Source organism: Syngnathoides biaculeatus, chromosome 4 (genome assembly GCF_019802595.1).
Source record: "Syngnathoides biaculeatus isolate LvHL_M chromosome 4, ASM1980259v1, whole genome shotgun sequence".
In the NCBI taxonomy this organism is placed as follows: domain Eukaryota; kingdom Metazoa; phylum Chordata; class Actinopteri; order Syngnathiformes; family Syngnathidae; genus Syngnathoides; species Syngnathoides biaculeatus.
In genome coordinates, this window is record NC_084643.1 from 19,360,060 (window position 1) to 19,377,143 (window position 17,084).

Here is a 17,084-nt window from a genome sequence, read left to right on the forward strand (position 1 = left end):
CATTTGTTTCTTAGTGATGTGCCTTTATTTTTCTTGTCCATCCCCAGTAGCAACATAATAAATTAAAACAAAGTAATTGCCTTTGATTATTTAGTATTCATTTGTTGATGAGTTTCCTGCCTGTTAAATCAATTATCCATTTTCCATCCCAAAGCAATAAGTCTTTCTATTTCAGGTCTTGATAGAATATTGTCATGCAGTGACCTGTCCCGATCTCTGCCTGTGTCCATTGCTCTGAAATGGTGCCGTGCGTCAAATGTGAGCTTTTGTTCTGTGTGATTTGAATGCATAATTCTTCATGTGACAGATCTATCATGCGCTGTAGTCAGCAAGGTTTCAGTCCGATGGTTTGGCTAGCATCACAGAACATGGCTCTGACATTTGAGACTCCATTCTTTTGCAGCAGGTTTGTCACAAGACATGGCGACAGTTACTCAGAATGCCAACATACTGTTTATGCAATAAAGAAACATACAGTAGGTGGCTGTGATCTGGTGGTAGGTAAACATTGACTAGGGAAACATTGGTCGGTTTAAATCCCCACAGGTTTAATGAATTGAGAAGTTCATTTCAACGGATACTAACAAGGGCAGACATGGGACATAGTAATATAGGTTTAAAACGGTTCTTATTATCCATCCATCCATTTTCCAAACTGCTTATCCTCCTCGCTTGGGCTGTGGGCTTGCTGGAGGCTATGAGAGGATTAAACTTTTGAAATGGTCTGTATCGTGCTTTGTTCCTCCAATCTATTCAGAGTGCAACCGAAACCAGGACACCTGCATACAATAATAAAACTGCAATGGAACACTCATCAGAGCTTGATTAAAATTAATTGTGAGGAATAGCATATCATTCTGCTGGGTACCATGTATTGTCAGTGTCTTTTGTACATGAGTTTGAATTAGAAAGGAAAGCCCAGAACGGTCATGGCTTTTACTTATCTGTACTCATCAGTGATTAAACACTTTTCAAATACAGAGATACGTATTAATTATCTCCACAGAGGTTTACTGCGGACAAATCTTTTTCAGTAACGAGCACAGCAAGCAGTTTTTACCATCTCATTTAATTACAGTTTAAGGTTGTCTTGTCTGTTGAAAGCACACTGTTGTATGAGTGACAGATGATGAAACAGTTCCACTATCTTTAAGTGTCTTTCTCACCTCGCCATATGTGATGGTGTTGTTGTAGATCCGCATCTCAGGGTAGACATGTTCAAGGTACCAGCGAAAACTTTGACACTGCAGTCTTTTCCTTAAAGCCAAGCGCTCAGAAACATCTCCAAAATCAACCCCTGGGTTCTGTTAACAGATGTTATTAAACAAGCGTGAAATCGTCCTGACCAGGGAGAACTTTATGTGGGAAGCACAAAGATCTAAAGCTACATGGATACATTTCCGCTGAAGTCCTGCTCTGGAGAAAATTGAGTTTTGCAAACACATAGTTGGAGAGCTACTGGTCTGCATCTTGACTCCTGTCAAAGTGCACTTCAGCAGTGCGTCGAATCCACCTGAAATTCTGCTTCGGGTGATGGTTTGCGTGACCCATAACATCTATCCTTGTATGCCTGTACAGTATGCATGTAGTTTGTCACTCTGTGTAGTGTGCAAATTAAAATAAAATTTGTATATGTTCTAGTTTTGCACACTAAATGTGAGCTGCAGCCATAGTGTCTCCATGTTGTCTGCCTTTGTTTTGTTATTAAAAATCAATGGAAAAATGTCCTTGTCGAGTTATAAACTACCTTACAGTATGTCACTATATTCTATTTCAAGTAACTACAGTTACAGAGTACAGCTTTTTTTGTAGCCATACAGCAACAAAAACAAATGTGTTCCAATTTAGTGAAATGCTATTGATATTTGGATTTGAGACATTCCACAGTGGTTGATTCCTAAAGCTTTCAAACACCTATTTAGTCGTGCTTGCAGCAGTTAACTTAGTTGACAGCCAGAATGTAATATTGCACATATGCATGTCTTGTGAAGAAGTGAAAATGGAATAATCATTATATGTCTTGAAAGTCTACACGGTGGAACAAAGAGTCATAATGTTTCATTCCATTGTGTTTGTAATGCCAACAAGGGAACTGGTGTCATTCCATATTGTGCCTGCCTACTGTATCTTGCTTTATCATGAAGTTTTAGTCTGTTCCAAACAGCTGTTTTGTCTAGTTCTCGCAGGTCTTTGCTGTTGTCCTTCAGTGATGATCATCCCATTGTGCATGGCTGAATGGTACCCACTAAGAATTTAATATGAACCTCTTTAATAATGATGGTAGCAGCTTGTTTTTCAACAATCAAAAGGCTATTGAAAGTATTTAAGATAACTGATGTTGCTGGAAAATAGTAATTAGACATGAAGCCCCTCTCATTTGTCTGTTTGGGGAGACAGTCTTTGCTCTGCTTTCATTCCGCCACCAATGTGAAGGTCAAGTGTATTACCTTCCCCACAGGGATCAACTCTGCATGTTTAGATGTGCAAGTATAGGAAAAGGTAACAAGGTCCAAATGAAGCCAAGACATGAAGAGAGCATTTACTTACATTCATGGGAATGTTCCAAGCCATGTAGACGTGAGATTTGTATTCGTCCATCCACACCTCTGCGGCTCGCAGGGCATTGCGCTTAGCATAGTAATCAATATCATTGTTGTAGGGCTTTTTGGTGCGCTCGATGTGAGCCACTCTTGCGCACGGCAGGACTTCCATACTGCCGCCACATTGCCACACCTAGAGAGTAACAAACGTTTTTATACATTCATTTTCATAGCAGAAATGTATTACATACAGGAAGCCATACATGATCTATTTTTGTAATCCTGTTATATATTACTCAAATATGTTTCCTTCAGTCACCACAGTGGCGCAGCTGTAAAGCGTTGGTCTCACAGTTCTGACGTTCAAGGTTCAATCCGAGCCCCGCCTGTTTGAAGTTTTCATGTTCTCCCAGTGCCTTTGTGAGTTTTCTCCGGTCACTCTGGTTTCCTCCCACATCCCAAAAACATGCAACATTAATTGGACATTCTAAATTGCCCTTAAGCCTGATTGTAGGTGTGGCTGTTGTCTGTCTCTGTGTGACTGCGATTGGCTGGCAACCAGTTCACGATTTACCCTGCCTCCTGCTCGATGACAGCTACAATTGGCTCCAGCACTCCCGTGACCCTTGTGAGGATGAGCGGCCAAGAAAATGACAGGATGGATATTTCTTTCAAATATTTGTGAAAAATCATCCCTCAATCCATCTGTGAGCTGCTTATCCTCACAAGGGTCACGGGTGTGCCAGAGGCTATCCCAGCTAACGTCAGACAGGAGGTGGGGTACAAATAGCACGGCACATGGAGACCGACAACAGCTGCACTCACAATCAGACCTAAGGTCAATTTAATCTCCAATCTCTTTAGTCTCCAATTAATGCTTGTTTTTGGGACGTGGGAGGAAACCGGAGTGCCTGGAGAAAACCCACGCAGGCATGGAGAGAACATGCAAACTTCACACAGGCAGAGCCAGGAGTTAAACCCTGATCCTCAGAACTGTGAGGCCAACTCTCTAGCCAGTTGCGCCATGAAGCCGCCAAATAGCATCCAAATGTATTAAATATTACAATTACATAGGTTGTAAAATGGTAGTCACCAATTAATGCACAATGAATGAATTATCACAAGTTTAAAGTAAACTTGAATTCATGCAGTATTTTTGTACTGACTGTTATGCTTTAGTGATGACAATTTTAAGAGCCCATGACTGACAGGGGCAAAAGAAAATTGGACTGTTGCTTCAATTTGCGCCATTGATATGGAAGAGCCAAATGTTTATTTCATGGAGCTTATTAGACAATGATCCATGTCATTTTCATGTAATGAAAACAAACTGATTCCATCACATTTGAACAAATGACGCAAAATGTATATCTTCTTCCATTCAATGGATGCTAAAATTATTAATTTTTGCAGAAGAGAGTCAAGAATTATTTTAAGAGCTTACTTTAAATGACAAAATCCCAAACTCTTCGGAACCACAATTCATCAATATCAGAATAGCGTCTGGTTGGCCCAGGAGTTGATAAAGTGCATAAATCCTGGCAGTAATATGTAATTTCAGAAGTATCTATCACACCTGAGTCAACACACTCAAGGTGAGAATACCAAGGCAGGTGGCCATGAAGACATAAAACAATCTTTTCCTAGGAGTGCAACACAGGATGAGAATTGTAAAAATTCAAAAGTAAATCCTCCTTTCATGAACAGAATGGAAATTTCACATCCTGTGGGAGTGTCTGAGATGTTCTCATTCCGATACTCACACAGCGGTATCAGAATGTTGGCAGCATACGTTTTGGACTTTCCCACATACAAACTGAATGGCTTCAGACACCCACAGTCACTACATAATGATCCCCACAATGTGCACCAGATGCTATGGGCCATTAACATCTCACTGAACCCAAAACGAGACCCCCTGCATGGCAGAATATATTAATACTGCTGCAAGATACTTTGCTAAGTTGTAGAGTGAACGTGCAACCTGTGCTTGATTGGCCATCTTAACTTAAAAGTGTCACAAAAACGATTATGGGACCTTCAGCATATGTTGATCCCTTGTGCGTTATTCTCTGTATTACTCTGTATCGCTTTTCAGTCTAGTTGAAATACCGCATGACACTGGATTTGGACAATTGTCACTAATGGTGTTTTGGTATAAGTGGCCTGACTTCTATGCAGCCGCAGTTCCCACTCCATGACAGTATGAATGTGAGTTTGAATAGTTTTCTGATTCAATGGGGCCTGTGAATGGCAACAAATCCAGTGTGTAGTCTTGCCTTTTGCCCAAAGTCTGGGCTCGGATAGGTTCCAGCTCCCAAGACCCTGAACAGGATTAGCGGTATAGAAAATGACTTTGTTGTGTTGAAGGTAGACAGTTTTGTAAATGAACTGCGGTGTGATTTTTAGGTATATCACTATCATCTGACTCAAGGATCTTATCACAAAATTAAAACCCAATGATTTGTTAAATGCTCCATTGTTTTCTGCTCTGGTCTGGACAAGAGAACCAAATTATGAATATGGACGTCTCAATAAAGACACAATTAGGTTTGTTTATACGGTAACAGTTTTTTCATGCCTTTAAGGTAACAGTTTTTTTTTTTTCATGCTATTGGTGCCCCATAGCACAGTGATTAGAGCATTGGTTTGGGAAAGCAGGGGTCATGAGTTCGTACCGTATCTCACTGGGGCATCCGGCGTGAAAACTGTGCCAAACAAATATGAGCGTTTTATCTTAGATGTCACGCTGTGGCGACCCCTAATGGGACAAGCCGAAAGAAACTTACTTTTAGTTTTTTCATGCTATTCGCTTGACAAAAGTTTACAACAAATACATTATATCATTTCATTGTGAGCAACACTTTTGATTAATTCTCTATGGATGAACCACCCTATAGAACATTGTTTTACTCCTGATAGTAAAACATACGATACTAGGGTTAGATTTTTACTATGGTGCGATTTTTTTTTTTTTTTTTTTTTTTTTTTTTTTTAAGCTTTACATACTATTAGTTAATCTGGACATTCTTAACCAAGCCAAGGATGTAGCGATAACGCATGATCGGTATACTATGAATTTTATAAACAAAGCCAGATGTATTGCCTTCCTGAAAATTAACCAATATGCAACACAATTATAACAGTTACCATTTCTTAAATACTCAAGGATTACAATTTAATATAATTCCCAAAACTGATTTTTAACTAATTTGGTTGTGTTTTTTTCGAGATATTCTCATTGATTTAAGATTAAAACCTTGATCGACTAATTGGCCCCCCATGTTCACTCCTCATTGTCCATGTTGGCTGAAAATATTTTTTTTTTACTTTACAACTACTTGCAACCAATAACAAAGGGATTTTCTTCAAAACTTTGCCACTGACAAGAGTATCGAGCATAACCAATTACATTATTACCACAATGAACATGTCCCTTTTTGTGACATGCTAAGATATCTACAAGGTTAATAACATTTTCTCAATGAAGGTTTCATTATTTAAAAAAAATATGTGAGACAAATGATGAGTTCCATCCCAAGAACGCCATCCCTACTGTGAAGCATGGGGGTGGTAGCATCATGCTTTGGGGGTGTTTTTCTGCACATGGGACAGGACGACTGTACTGTATTAAGGAGAGGATGGCCGCAGCCAAGTATTGTGAGATTTTGGGGAACAACCTTTTTCCCTCAGTCAGAGCATTGAAGATGGGTCGTGGCTGGGTCTTTCAACATGACAATGACCCGAAGCACACAGCCAGGAAAACAAAGAAGTGGCTATGTAAGAAGCATATCAAGGTCAGACCTAAAGGCAATCGTAATTATTTGGAGGGAGCTGAAACTCCGTGTTAATCAGCGACAGTCGAGAAACCTGTCTGATCTAGAGAAGATCTGTGGATGAATGGACGAAAATCCCTCCTGCAGTGTGTGCAAACCTGGTGAACAACTGCAGGAAACTCTGTAATTGCAAACAAAGGCTACTGTACCAAATATTAACATTGGTTTTCTCAGATGTTCAAATCCTTATTTGCAGTTGTATCACACAAATAAATCGTTAAAAAAATCATACATCGTGATTTCTGGGTTTTTCTTTTTAGATTATCTTTCTCACAGTGGACATGCACCTATGATGAAAATTTCACACCCCTCCATGATTTGTAAGTGGGAGAACTTGCAATATAGCAGGGTGTTTAAATATTCATTTTCTTCACTGTTTTTGCAGCTGTGAATAATTGAAATTCATTGTCCATTTTTAAGAAGTCACAAACCGAATACCAATCCAGCCTTTTTTCCTTGTGCTACAAATTCATTTATATGAAGCAGAGTTGGATTGTCTTAATAGCAGTACATTTAAAATTATTTGTGTATGTAATCAAAAAAAGGAGGGAGACAAGCCCAGTGGAGTGTTCTGAAGTGGGAGCCAATCAATTGCAGGGCATATGTGGGAGAACTATTCATTTTCAAATTCACTGCTTATGACAAATTAGAGTCTTCAATTAACGTAACATGTATGTCTGTGGGATTTGGGCAGAAACCTGAGTACCGAGATAGAATATTCACGCAAGCTCAGGGAGAGCATGGTCAGTTCAAACCAGAGCAAAGCTCAGATTGGCTTTGACATTTTATACTGTGGAATACCACAAGTGATTGTTTAGGCCAAAGTGTTAAGTTTACGTGTACAAAATCTTTCACCATTGAATTTGCAATGATTTGCTTCGGGTTCTAGTGAGAAGCGACAATAAAACCCCTGAAAGTCAAAGCAGCATATCATTTTATCTGAAGGGCTATTAAATGAACCAAATACTGCATCACATTTCCTAACACTACAGTAATTGTGTTAACTCAGTGCCCTGCGGGACGATATATTATTTGCTTGTAGCCAAAGCTGGAAAAGAATTTTAATTAAAGGAACCTTCTACAGTCATTGTCATCAACGCTGTAATTGGAATCATTTAAGAAGTACTAAAATATTCAAATGATGGTGCAAGAAGCTTGAAGTAAGATGTAAGATGGATATCTAGTTTGTGATTTACTCAAATACATCTGGGCCATACATGTTTAAGATATTTTGCTTGAATATTAAAAAATGTTTAAATTGACTGGGGTTCCTAAAATGCTACACAAGAATTGTTCTATTACAAGTTTTTCTGTTTATACAGACACGAATAGTGAGTATCAAGACAAATGTTCAGTATTCGAGAACAGACTAGAAATCCCTTTATAATGTTAACTTTACAGTTACAATACTGATGTCAAATCACGACAGGACCTCAAATGTCTAAATGGGACAAATTACTGAACTTGAAATTTACTCCCTTAAAGTCCATCCATCCATTGATCCATCATCTGAGCACTTATCTTAACAAGGGTCGCGGGAGGGCTCGAGCCTATCCCACCTATCTTTCAGTAGGAGGCGGGTACACAACACTGAGCTGGTAGTCAGCCAATCGCAAGGCACATATAAACAAACAACCATTCGCACCCACAATCACACCTGAGGGCAACTTAGAATCTCCATTGAATGCATGTTTTTGGGATGTGGGAGGAAACCAGCATGCCTGGATAAAACCCACGCAGGCACGAGGAGACGGGTTAGGGTTCCCAACTCCACACAGGTGGAGGTGGGATTTGAACCCTGGTCCTCAGAACTGTGAGGCAGATGCTCTAATCAGTTTTCTCCACTGTTCTGCCTCCTTTAAAGTCAACATGTTAAAAATGGTAAAAGGCAATTTTTGATTTTGACATGAACTTTTTGTTCAAGAGACTCAGGGGCGAAAAACGAGTGGCTCTGATGAGATTGGTGGTTCTAACTATTGGTGGTACATATTAAGACTGCTCATTAAGTCATTCTCAGAGAATTATGATTAGAAACTGTAATTCAAATGAAGTTTGTACATATTCACTCCTTTTGAGTTTGAAGCCCACAACACAATTGAAAAAAAATCTGAGGCGGTGCGTGTTTACATCACCTCTCCTTTTAACAAATCATTCGGGAACTGAGGATTCTAAATTGGTGTAGCTGGAATTATTTTTCCTTCTCACTTGATGTGCATCTTGTGTTGCTCCATTCTCTAGGGTCTTTGTTGTCGTGTTTTGGGTTTCATAATATGCCAACACACATTTTCAATGGGAGACAGGTCTGGACCTCTGGCAAGCCAGTCTAGTACACTCCTTTTTTCTTTTCTTTACTACGAGGCCTTGATGTGTTAAGTTGCTTTGTTCAGAATCATGTTTAGTAATGTCTTGTCCGGGACATCTCTGTAGATGCAATAAAGATTAACTTGATTAGCTACAAATGTTGACCTACAGGATATTTGCTTTTCAGCGTTAATCGTGCCTTCCCAGGTGTGCAAGTTCCCCATGCCATTGGTACTAACAAACAACCATGCCATCAAAGATGCTCGCTTTTGAATGTTTCCTTAACAACAATCCAGATGGTCCATTTTCTCTTTGGTCTGGAGGAGACAACATTCATGATTCCGAGAAATAATTTTAAATCTGGTTTCAACAGACAACAGCACACTTTTCTACTTCATGTCAGTCCATCTGAGATGGATTTGGGTCTAGTGCTTCTGGGTGGTGGTGTTGATGTATGTTTTAAGCTTTGCATGGTAGAGCTTTAACTTTCATTTAACGATGGAGGGATAAACTATATTAACTGACAATGGTTTTTGGAAGTGTCCCTGTGCAGATGTGGCAATATCCTCTACATAATGATGCCAGTTAGTCATACAGTTCTGCGTAAGAGATTATTGGTCACTTCTCGCTTATGAGCAGAAATTTCTCGAGACTCTCTCAATCTTTGATATTATGGACAGTAGATGATGAATCTCTCAATTCCTTGAAATTGAACATTGAGAAATCTGAAACTGTTGGACTATTTGCCCACTCAGTTGTTGACAAAATGTTAAACCATTCTTGCTTGTGATCATCTGATCCATTTGGGGATGCTTCTTTCATTCTCATTCATGACACTTGCCTGTTTTCAATGATCCTGTTCACTTGTGGAATGTCACGAACATGTTTTTTGACTTTTCACATACTTTCCAGTATTTTATATTTTATGTTGCATACTCCATCCATCCATTTTCTTAGGCGCTTATCCTCACAAGTGTCGCGATAGTTCTGGAGCCTATCCCAACTGTCATCGGGTAAGAGGCAGGGTACACCCTGAATTAGTTGCCAGCCAATTGCAGGGCACATGAAGACAGACAACAGTCACACTCACAATCACACCTCGGGGCAATTTAGAGTCTCCAAAATTAATGTTTTTGGGACGTGGAAGGAAACCGTAATGTAATTGCTAAGTTAATTTGTCACTGAACATGCAGTTGTTTGAAAGAATCTAGGCCATTTGAGTCTTCAGCTCTTTGGGGCTGCAGAAGGTACAAGCTATACAAATCATAAATAGTATTAACATCAGTTAACAGATTTCCATCAGCACCTTCAGTTAGCTCTATCAATAGTCCCAACTACCGCTGCTGCACCTGACTGCCTGCCCGATCCCCGACCACGAAATAATAAACGTTTCTCCCCGAACTACCTTGCATCATCCGAGTCCTGCATTTGGGTCCTACTCCCGTTCCGATGGGTCGTGACATTTATAGGTATCAGGCCACCATGAGCCAAAGTGTGGTGGCCCTGACAGAATTTGTACTAGACTCGTACTTTCATGATAACCATACGCTAAGGTTTAGTGATGATTTCATTATTCACATGCCTATTTTAAGCACCTTTAAGAAATGCATCTGCATTGATAGATGTGACTGTGTACTAATCCCACTAAAATCAAGGCATTGCAGTAATGAAGCAAAGAATAATACGGTGACAAAACTATTAAAAATATTGTGCCCGGATATTGTGTATACTATATGTAATGTACTAAGACAAACCCAATTCCAATGAAATCGGGACGCATTAAATAAAAACAGAATACAATGATTCACAAGTCATGTTCAACCTGTGGTGGTCTACATATTTCACCCAAGTGACCTCGAGTTAGGTTACGAGGATCCGCACGGACGTTGTTGCTTGTTACACTTCCGGAGTTAATGTGTTAGAGAGTTCCCGCCGCAATGGGTTCACTCTGTCGATGTCTAAAATAAAAAGAGGTTTGCTCCTGTGTTCAACACTCCGCCTCCGACTCAGTTTCTTTGGCGGTACTATGGTGACCCCAACGTCAGTCCCGGCGTTTCCGAGACCGAACCGAACATGGCAACCGCCATTCTCAAATTGCCGGAGTTTTGGGTGACATCCGCGGCAGCATAGTTCGTGCAGACGGAGGCTCAATTCGCCCTCCACTGGATCTCGGGTGATTCCATGCGTTATTTCCACGTTGTCTCAGCCCTCGGGAGCTCAACGGCGGCTAGAGCAGTGAGTTTCATCACATCTCCCGCGGCCCGAGAAAAATATGCTGGGCTCAAGGCTCACCTCCTCAAGCTTTCGTGGCCTGACGCCTTTTGCCTATTAATGGACTGGGGGACAGCAAACCTTCCAAACTCATGGAAACAATGCTCAACCTGCTGGGCACGGAGGAGCCCAACTTCATTTTCATGGAACTGTTTCTCAGACACATGCCACCGCATGTTCAGACGGCGCTCTCTATTACTTCTATCACTGAACCCCGTGCCCTGGCTGAGGAGGCCGACTGTTTCTTCACTGCCACCCGGCGCGCAGTTACTCGCCCCCGAGCACGGTGGTGCCATCCAGCAGGGGCCCCATCGCCACCGACGGCCACGTTGGGACAGGTTTGTGCTACTTCCGTGGCCGTTTTGGCGCGAAAGCGAAGAGATGCCGTGTCCCTTGCAACTACGACGGGGCAGGGAAACGCCAAAGCCTGTGCTCCGTAGCGGCCGTGAGCGTGGGCGGAAAGGACTGGCTGCTCTTCATCATGGACATCCTTTCCGGGGGCATATTCCTGACTGCCCAGAGGAGCGTCCTGACCACCACTGGGGATGACGCTGCTGGCGGGACTCAGGGGCCACCCCCACTGTCCACTAATGGCTTCCCTATCTGCACATATGGCATAAATACTATGGATTTGAGTTTCGGGGTTGGCGCTTTACATTGAACTTTGTCACTGCCGATGTCTCATTCTCTCTCCTCGGAGCTGATTTTTTTTTTGTGCCCAGGGGCTGTTGGTGGACGTGAAGAAGGGCTGTCTGGTGGACGCACTGACTTTCTCCTAGTCCCCGAGAAGCTAGCAGTCGCTAAGTCAATTTTTGCCAACATGGAGCGCCTGGGCATCGTCCTCCGCTCGGATAGCCCATGGGCCTCGCCGCGACTCTTTGTCCCTCGACCAGAGGACGGGTGGCAACCGTGTGGTGACTACCGCCGCCTTAATGACGCCACTGCACCCGACCGTTACCCTGTCCCCCACATTCAGGACTTCTTGGCCCACCTGGCTGGCAAAAGCCTGTTCTCCAAGGTCGACCTGTTGCGCGATTATCACCAGGTCCCTGTGCACCCCTCAGGTATTCCCAAGACGGGTGTAGTCACGCCGTTTGGCCTGTTCGAGTTTCTGAGGATGCCGTTTGGACTCAAAAACGTGGCCCAGTCTTTCCAATGTTTAATGGATTCGGTGCTCAGAGACTTGGCCTTTGTGTTAGTCTATCTGGACAACATCCTCGTCGCCAGCTCCTTGGAGGAAGAACATCTGAAGCACCTTCGGGATCTCTTCGCGTGATTAATGCGGCATGGCCTGATCATCAACACAGCAAAGTGTGTTTTTGGGGTGCCCTCCATCGAGTTCCTCGGGCACCTCATCGACAAAAACGGCGGTGGACTACGCCGTTGGGGCCGTATTCGAGCAGTGGGTCGGCGGCGCCTGGCAACCGCTTGCCTTTTTCAGCCGTCAGCTGGTTCCCAGGGAACGGAAATACAGCACATTCGATAGGGAGCTCCTCGGCCTCTGGCTGGTGATCCGCCACTTCCGTTCCCTACTGGAAGGCCGTGAGTTAACGTCTTATGTGGACCACAAACCCCTCACTGTCGCCATGTCCAAGGTGACCGAGCCGTGGGCCGCCCGCCAGCAACGCCAACAGTCGTTCATCTCGGAGTACACTACGGACATCCAACACATTGCCGGCAAATCCAATGTGGTCGCGGACTGCCTCTCCAGGGCGGTCGTCGGCACTCTGCATCTGGGTCTCGACTAATCCCGCATGAGCGCAGACCAGGCCTCGGACCACGTGGTACAGACCTGAGTCGACTCGTGCGTGCCCTGTCAGCATGCCAAGGTGCACCGCCAAACAAAACCCCCATGGAGTGCTTTGCTGTCCCCGAGAGGAGGTTCGTCCACGTCAACATCAACTTAGTGGGTCATGCTCGGCCTCAGGTGTGCCCCCAAGGAAGGACTGATGCCCTCGTCCTTTGGGGTTGGCCCTACCCCTACGCTGGTGGCGGCCCCCTTTGCCCCGACTCCTGCACCTGCTGGGGTGGCCTCGACCCCATCAGGGCCCTGGCCCCTTGACTCAATGGACTGTGCAGCCCCGCCCTCCACTCGGTCCCTGCACTGCACACCCGCCAGGGTCGGGCCATTGTCCCTCCACGGCACTGATTCTGATTAGTTAGAGAAAAACTAGTCAAAGTTAACTTGAACATGCCAGTAGTGATCTGCACACATTAATCTTTTTGTTCTTTTCCTTTCAGCTTGTCCCGATTAGGGGTCACCACAACATGTCATTTTTTTTCCATCTAAGCCCATCTCGTGCATCTCACTCAGTAATACCCAAAGTTTTCAAGTCCTCCCTCACCATATCAATCAACATTTCTTTGGTCTTCCTCTCGCTCTTTTGCCTGGCAGCTCCATCCTCAGCACCCTTCTACCAATATACTCACACTCTTGCCTCTGAACATATCCAAACCATCTTAGTCTGCTCTCTCTAACCTTGTCTCCAAAACATCCAACTTTGACTGTCCCTCTAATGAGCTCATTTCTAATCCTATCCAACCTGGTCACTCCGAGCGAGAACCTCAACATCTTCATTTCAGCTACCGCAAGTTCTGCTTCCTGTTGTTTCTTCAATGCCACCATCTCTCATCATCATCATCATCATCATCATGGTTGTTTTATAGACTTTGCCCATCATCCTAGCAGAGACTCTTCTGCCACATAGAACACCTTCCACCAAATGTGCACATAGAACACCAGACACCTACCATATGCATTTTCGTCCCAGAAGATGTTTGGAATATTAAAATTACGACATCAGCTTTTACATGCCTCAGCACATGCATTTTATTAAGTGACTGGACTGACGTTTGGAAATGTAAAATTTTCAGGCACTTGAAGTTTTACTACTACTACCTTAGGAACGGAACTCAATGAAAAGTTAAATTCCATGCTATGATTTACCTAAATATTTGGTCCGTGTAGAGTACCGAGCAATCACTCAAAGCAAATCTTGAATTTAGTGGTTTCTAAGTGAAATAGGAAACATAAAGCACAGAGCTTATTGAGAGGGATCCAGCTAGTTACCCTGCAAACAAGCAGAACTTCTTATTCATTTTTGGCTCCATAGTATATCACATACAATATCACAAGCTGAAGAGAACAGGAGAGTGACTATAGCTAGAGATGGTTGTGTTGATTACAGCATTCATGGGGTTTTTGGTTTAGACTTCTTTTTTTTTCTTCTTTATGCACTTTGAATAGCAATTGTAGGAAAATGTATCTAAAATACATCATATTCACCAGGGATGCTCATTATGAGTATTATTTTCCTTTTGGCTTGTCCCGTTAGGAGTCGCCACAGCGTGTCATCTTTTTCCATCTAATTCTATCTCGTGCATCTTCCTCTCTAACACCCACTGTCCTCATGTCTTCCCTCACCACATCCATCAACCTTCTCTTTGGTCTTCCTTTCGCTATTTTTCCTGGCAACTCCATCCTCAGCATCTTTCTACCAATATATTCACTCTCTTGCCTCTGAACATCTCCATACCATCAAAGTCTGCGCTCTCGAACCTTGTCTCCAAAATATCCAACTTTGGCCGTTCTCTAATGAGCTCATTAGTAATCTTATCCAACCTGCTCACTCCAAGTGAGAACCTCAACATCTTCATTTCAGCTCCTGCAAGTTCTGGTTCCTGTTGTTTCTTCAGTGCCACCGTCTCTCATCATCATCATCATCATCATCATCATGGCCAGTCTCACCACTGTTATGTAGACTTCACCCATAATCCTAGCAGAGACTCTTCTGTCACATAGAACACCTTCCACCAAATGTTCCACCCTGCTTGGACCCATTTCTTCACTTCCTTGGCACACTCTCCATTGCTCTGATTGTTGACCCCAGGTATTTGAAGTCATCCAACTTTGTTATCTCTTCTCCCTGGAGCTTCACTCTTCCTCCTCCACTCCTCTCATTCATGCACATATATTCCGTTTTATTTTGGTTACTCTTCATTCGTCTCCCTTCCAGTGTGTGCCTCCATCTTTCTAATGGTTTCTCCACTTGCTCCCTGCTCTCACTGCATATCATTATATCATCTGCGGACATCATGATCCAAGAGGAATCTAGTCTGACCTCATTTGTCAGCCTATCCATTATAACCGCAAACAGGAAAGGGATCAGGGCAGATCCTCGATGCAGTCCCACCTCCATTTTAAATTCTTCTGAAACACCTACGGCACATCTCACCGCTGTTCTGCTGTCCTCATATATGTCCTGTACTATTCTAACATTTCTCCGCCACACTGGACCTGCGCATGCAGTACCACAGTTCCTCTCTTGGTACTCTGTCATAGGCTTTCTCTTGGTCTACAAAGACATTATATAGCTCCTTCTGACCTTCTCTGTACTTTTCCACGAGCATCCTCAAGGCAAATAATGCATCTGTGGTACTCTTTCTAGGCATAAAACCATACTGTTGCTCGTATATACTTACTTCTGACCTGAGTCTAGCCTCCACTACTCTTTCCCATAACTTCATTGTGTGGATCATCATCTTTATTCCTCTATAATTTCTACAGTTCTGAACTTTGCCTTTGTTCTTAAAAATGGGAACTAGTACACTTTTCCTCCATTCTTCTGGCATCTTCTCTCCCGCTAGTGTTCTGTTGAATAAGTTGGTCAAAAACTCCACAGCCACCTCCCCCAATTGCTTCCATACTCCCACTGGTATGTCGTCAGGACCAACTGTCTTTCCATTGTTCATCCTGTTCAGTGGCTTTCTAACTTCCCCCTTACGAATCATTGCCACTTCCTGGTCATTCATGCTTGGCTCTTCTATGCTTCCTCCTCTCCCATTTTCTTCATTCATTAATTTCTCAAAGTACTCTTTCCATCTACTTAGCACACTACCGGCATCAGTCAACATATTTCCATCACTATTCTTAATCACCTTTACTTTCTGCACACATTAATACAGTTAATACATTTTTAAGAACAAAGTGGACTTGCATAGCTGTGGCAACTATAGAGGAATAAAGTTGATGAGCCACACAATAAAGTTATGGGAAAGAGTACTGCAGGGTAGACTCAGGTCAGAAGTCAGTATCTGCGAGCAACAGTATGATTTCATGCCTCGAAAGAGTACCACAGATGCATTATTTGCCTTGAGGATGCTAATTGAAAAGTACAGACAAGGTCAGAAGGTGCTACATTGTGTCTTTGTGGATCTAGAGAAAGCCTATGACAGAGCTCTACGAGAAGAAGTGTGGTTCTGCATGCGGAGGTCTGGTGTGGTGAAGAAATATGTTAGAATAGTACAGGACATACGAAGGGAGCAGAACACCGGTGAGGTGTGCCATTGGTGTGTCAGAAGAATTTAGGGTGGAGGTGGGACTGCATCAGGGATCAGCTCTGAGCCCCTTCCTGTTTGCGGTAGTAATGGATAGGCTGACATATAAGGTTAGACTGGAATCCCCTTCGACTATGATGTTTGCAGATATTGTGAAATGCAGTGAAAGCAGGGAGCAGGTGGAGGAACAATGAGAAAGATGGAGGCATGCACTGGAAAGGAGAGGAATGAAGATTAGCCGAAGTAAAACAGAATATATGTGCATGAATGAGAGGGGCGGAGGAGAAAGAGTGAAGCTCCAGGGAGAAGAGATAGCGAGGCTGGACGACTTCTAACACTTGGGGTCAACAATACAGAGCAATGGTGAGTGTGGTAAGGAAGTGAAAAAACTGGTCCAAGTGGGGTGGAACAGTTGGCGGAAGGTGTCTGGTGTGTTTAGGTGGCAGAAGAATCTCTGCTCGGATGAAGGGCAGAGTTTATAAAACAGTGGTGAGGCAGCATTTGACTGATATGATCCTCCTGCAATGTACATGAACAGATGTTATAGGGATATACTCCACCCACCCCCGACCCCATTTAAACATCTTTATGGCCATGACATTCTCATAAATTAATGGACAACGGTTTTGTCACTTAAATATTTTTTTCTGCCCTTTAACCTATACATCCCGTGGAGCAGTGGACACACACTGCAAATCAAAATCACTAAATTGGGATTTCTGTTTTAAAAAGGGATGTTTAAAAAGTCTCTATATTCCGAAGAATGCATTATTCCCGTGTTATAGTGCAAATATACTGC

General features: G+C 43.0%; 1 protein-coding gene across 1 annotated transcript in view; it reads right to left on the reverse strand.

Moving 5' to 3' along the window:
* galnt9 (polypeptide N-acetylgalactosaminyltransferase 9) overlaps nt 1-17,084 on the reverse strand; it is a 143,047-nt gene that overhangs the window by 24,266 nt on the left and 101,697 nt on the right. Inside the window, exons 7-8 of the mRNA XM_061815876.1 lie at nt 2,548-2,733; nt 1,167-1,304 (exon numbers count right to left, since the gene is read on the reverse strand). Of these exons, the coding sequence (XP_061671860.1) occupies nt 1,167-1,304; nt 2,548-2,733 (324 nt within the window). The remainder of the gene's footprint in view (nt 1-1,166; nt 1,305-2,547; nt 2,734-17,084) is intronic.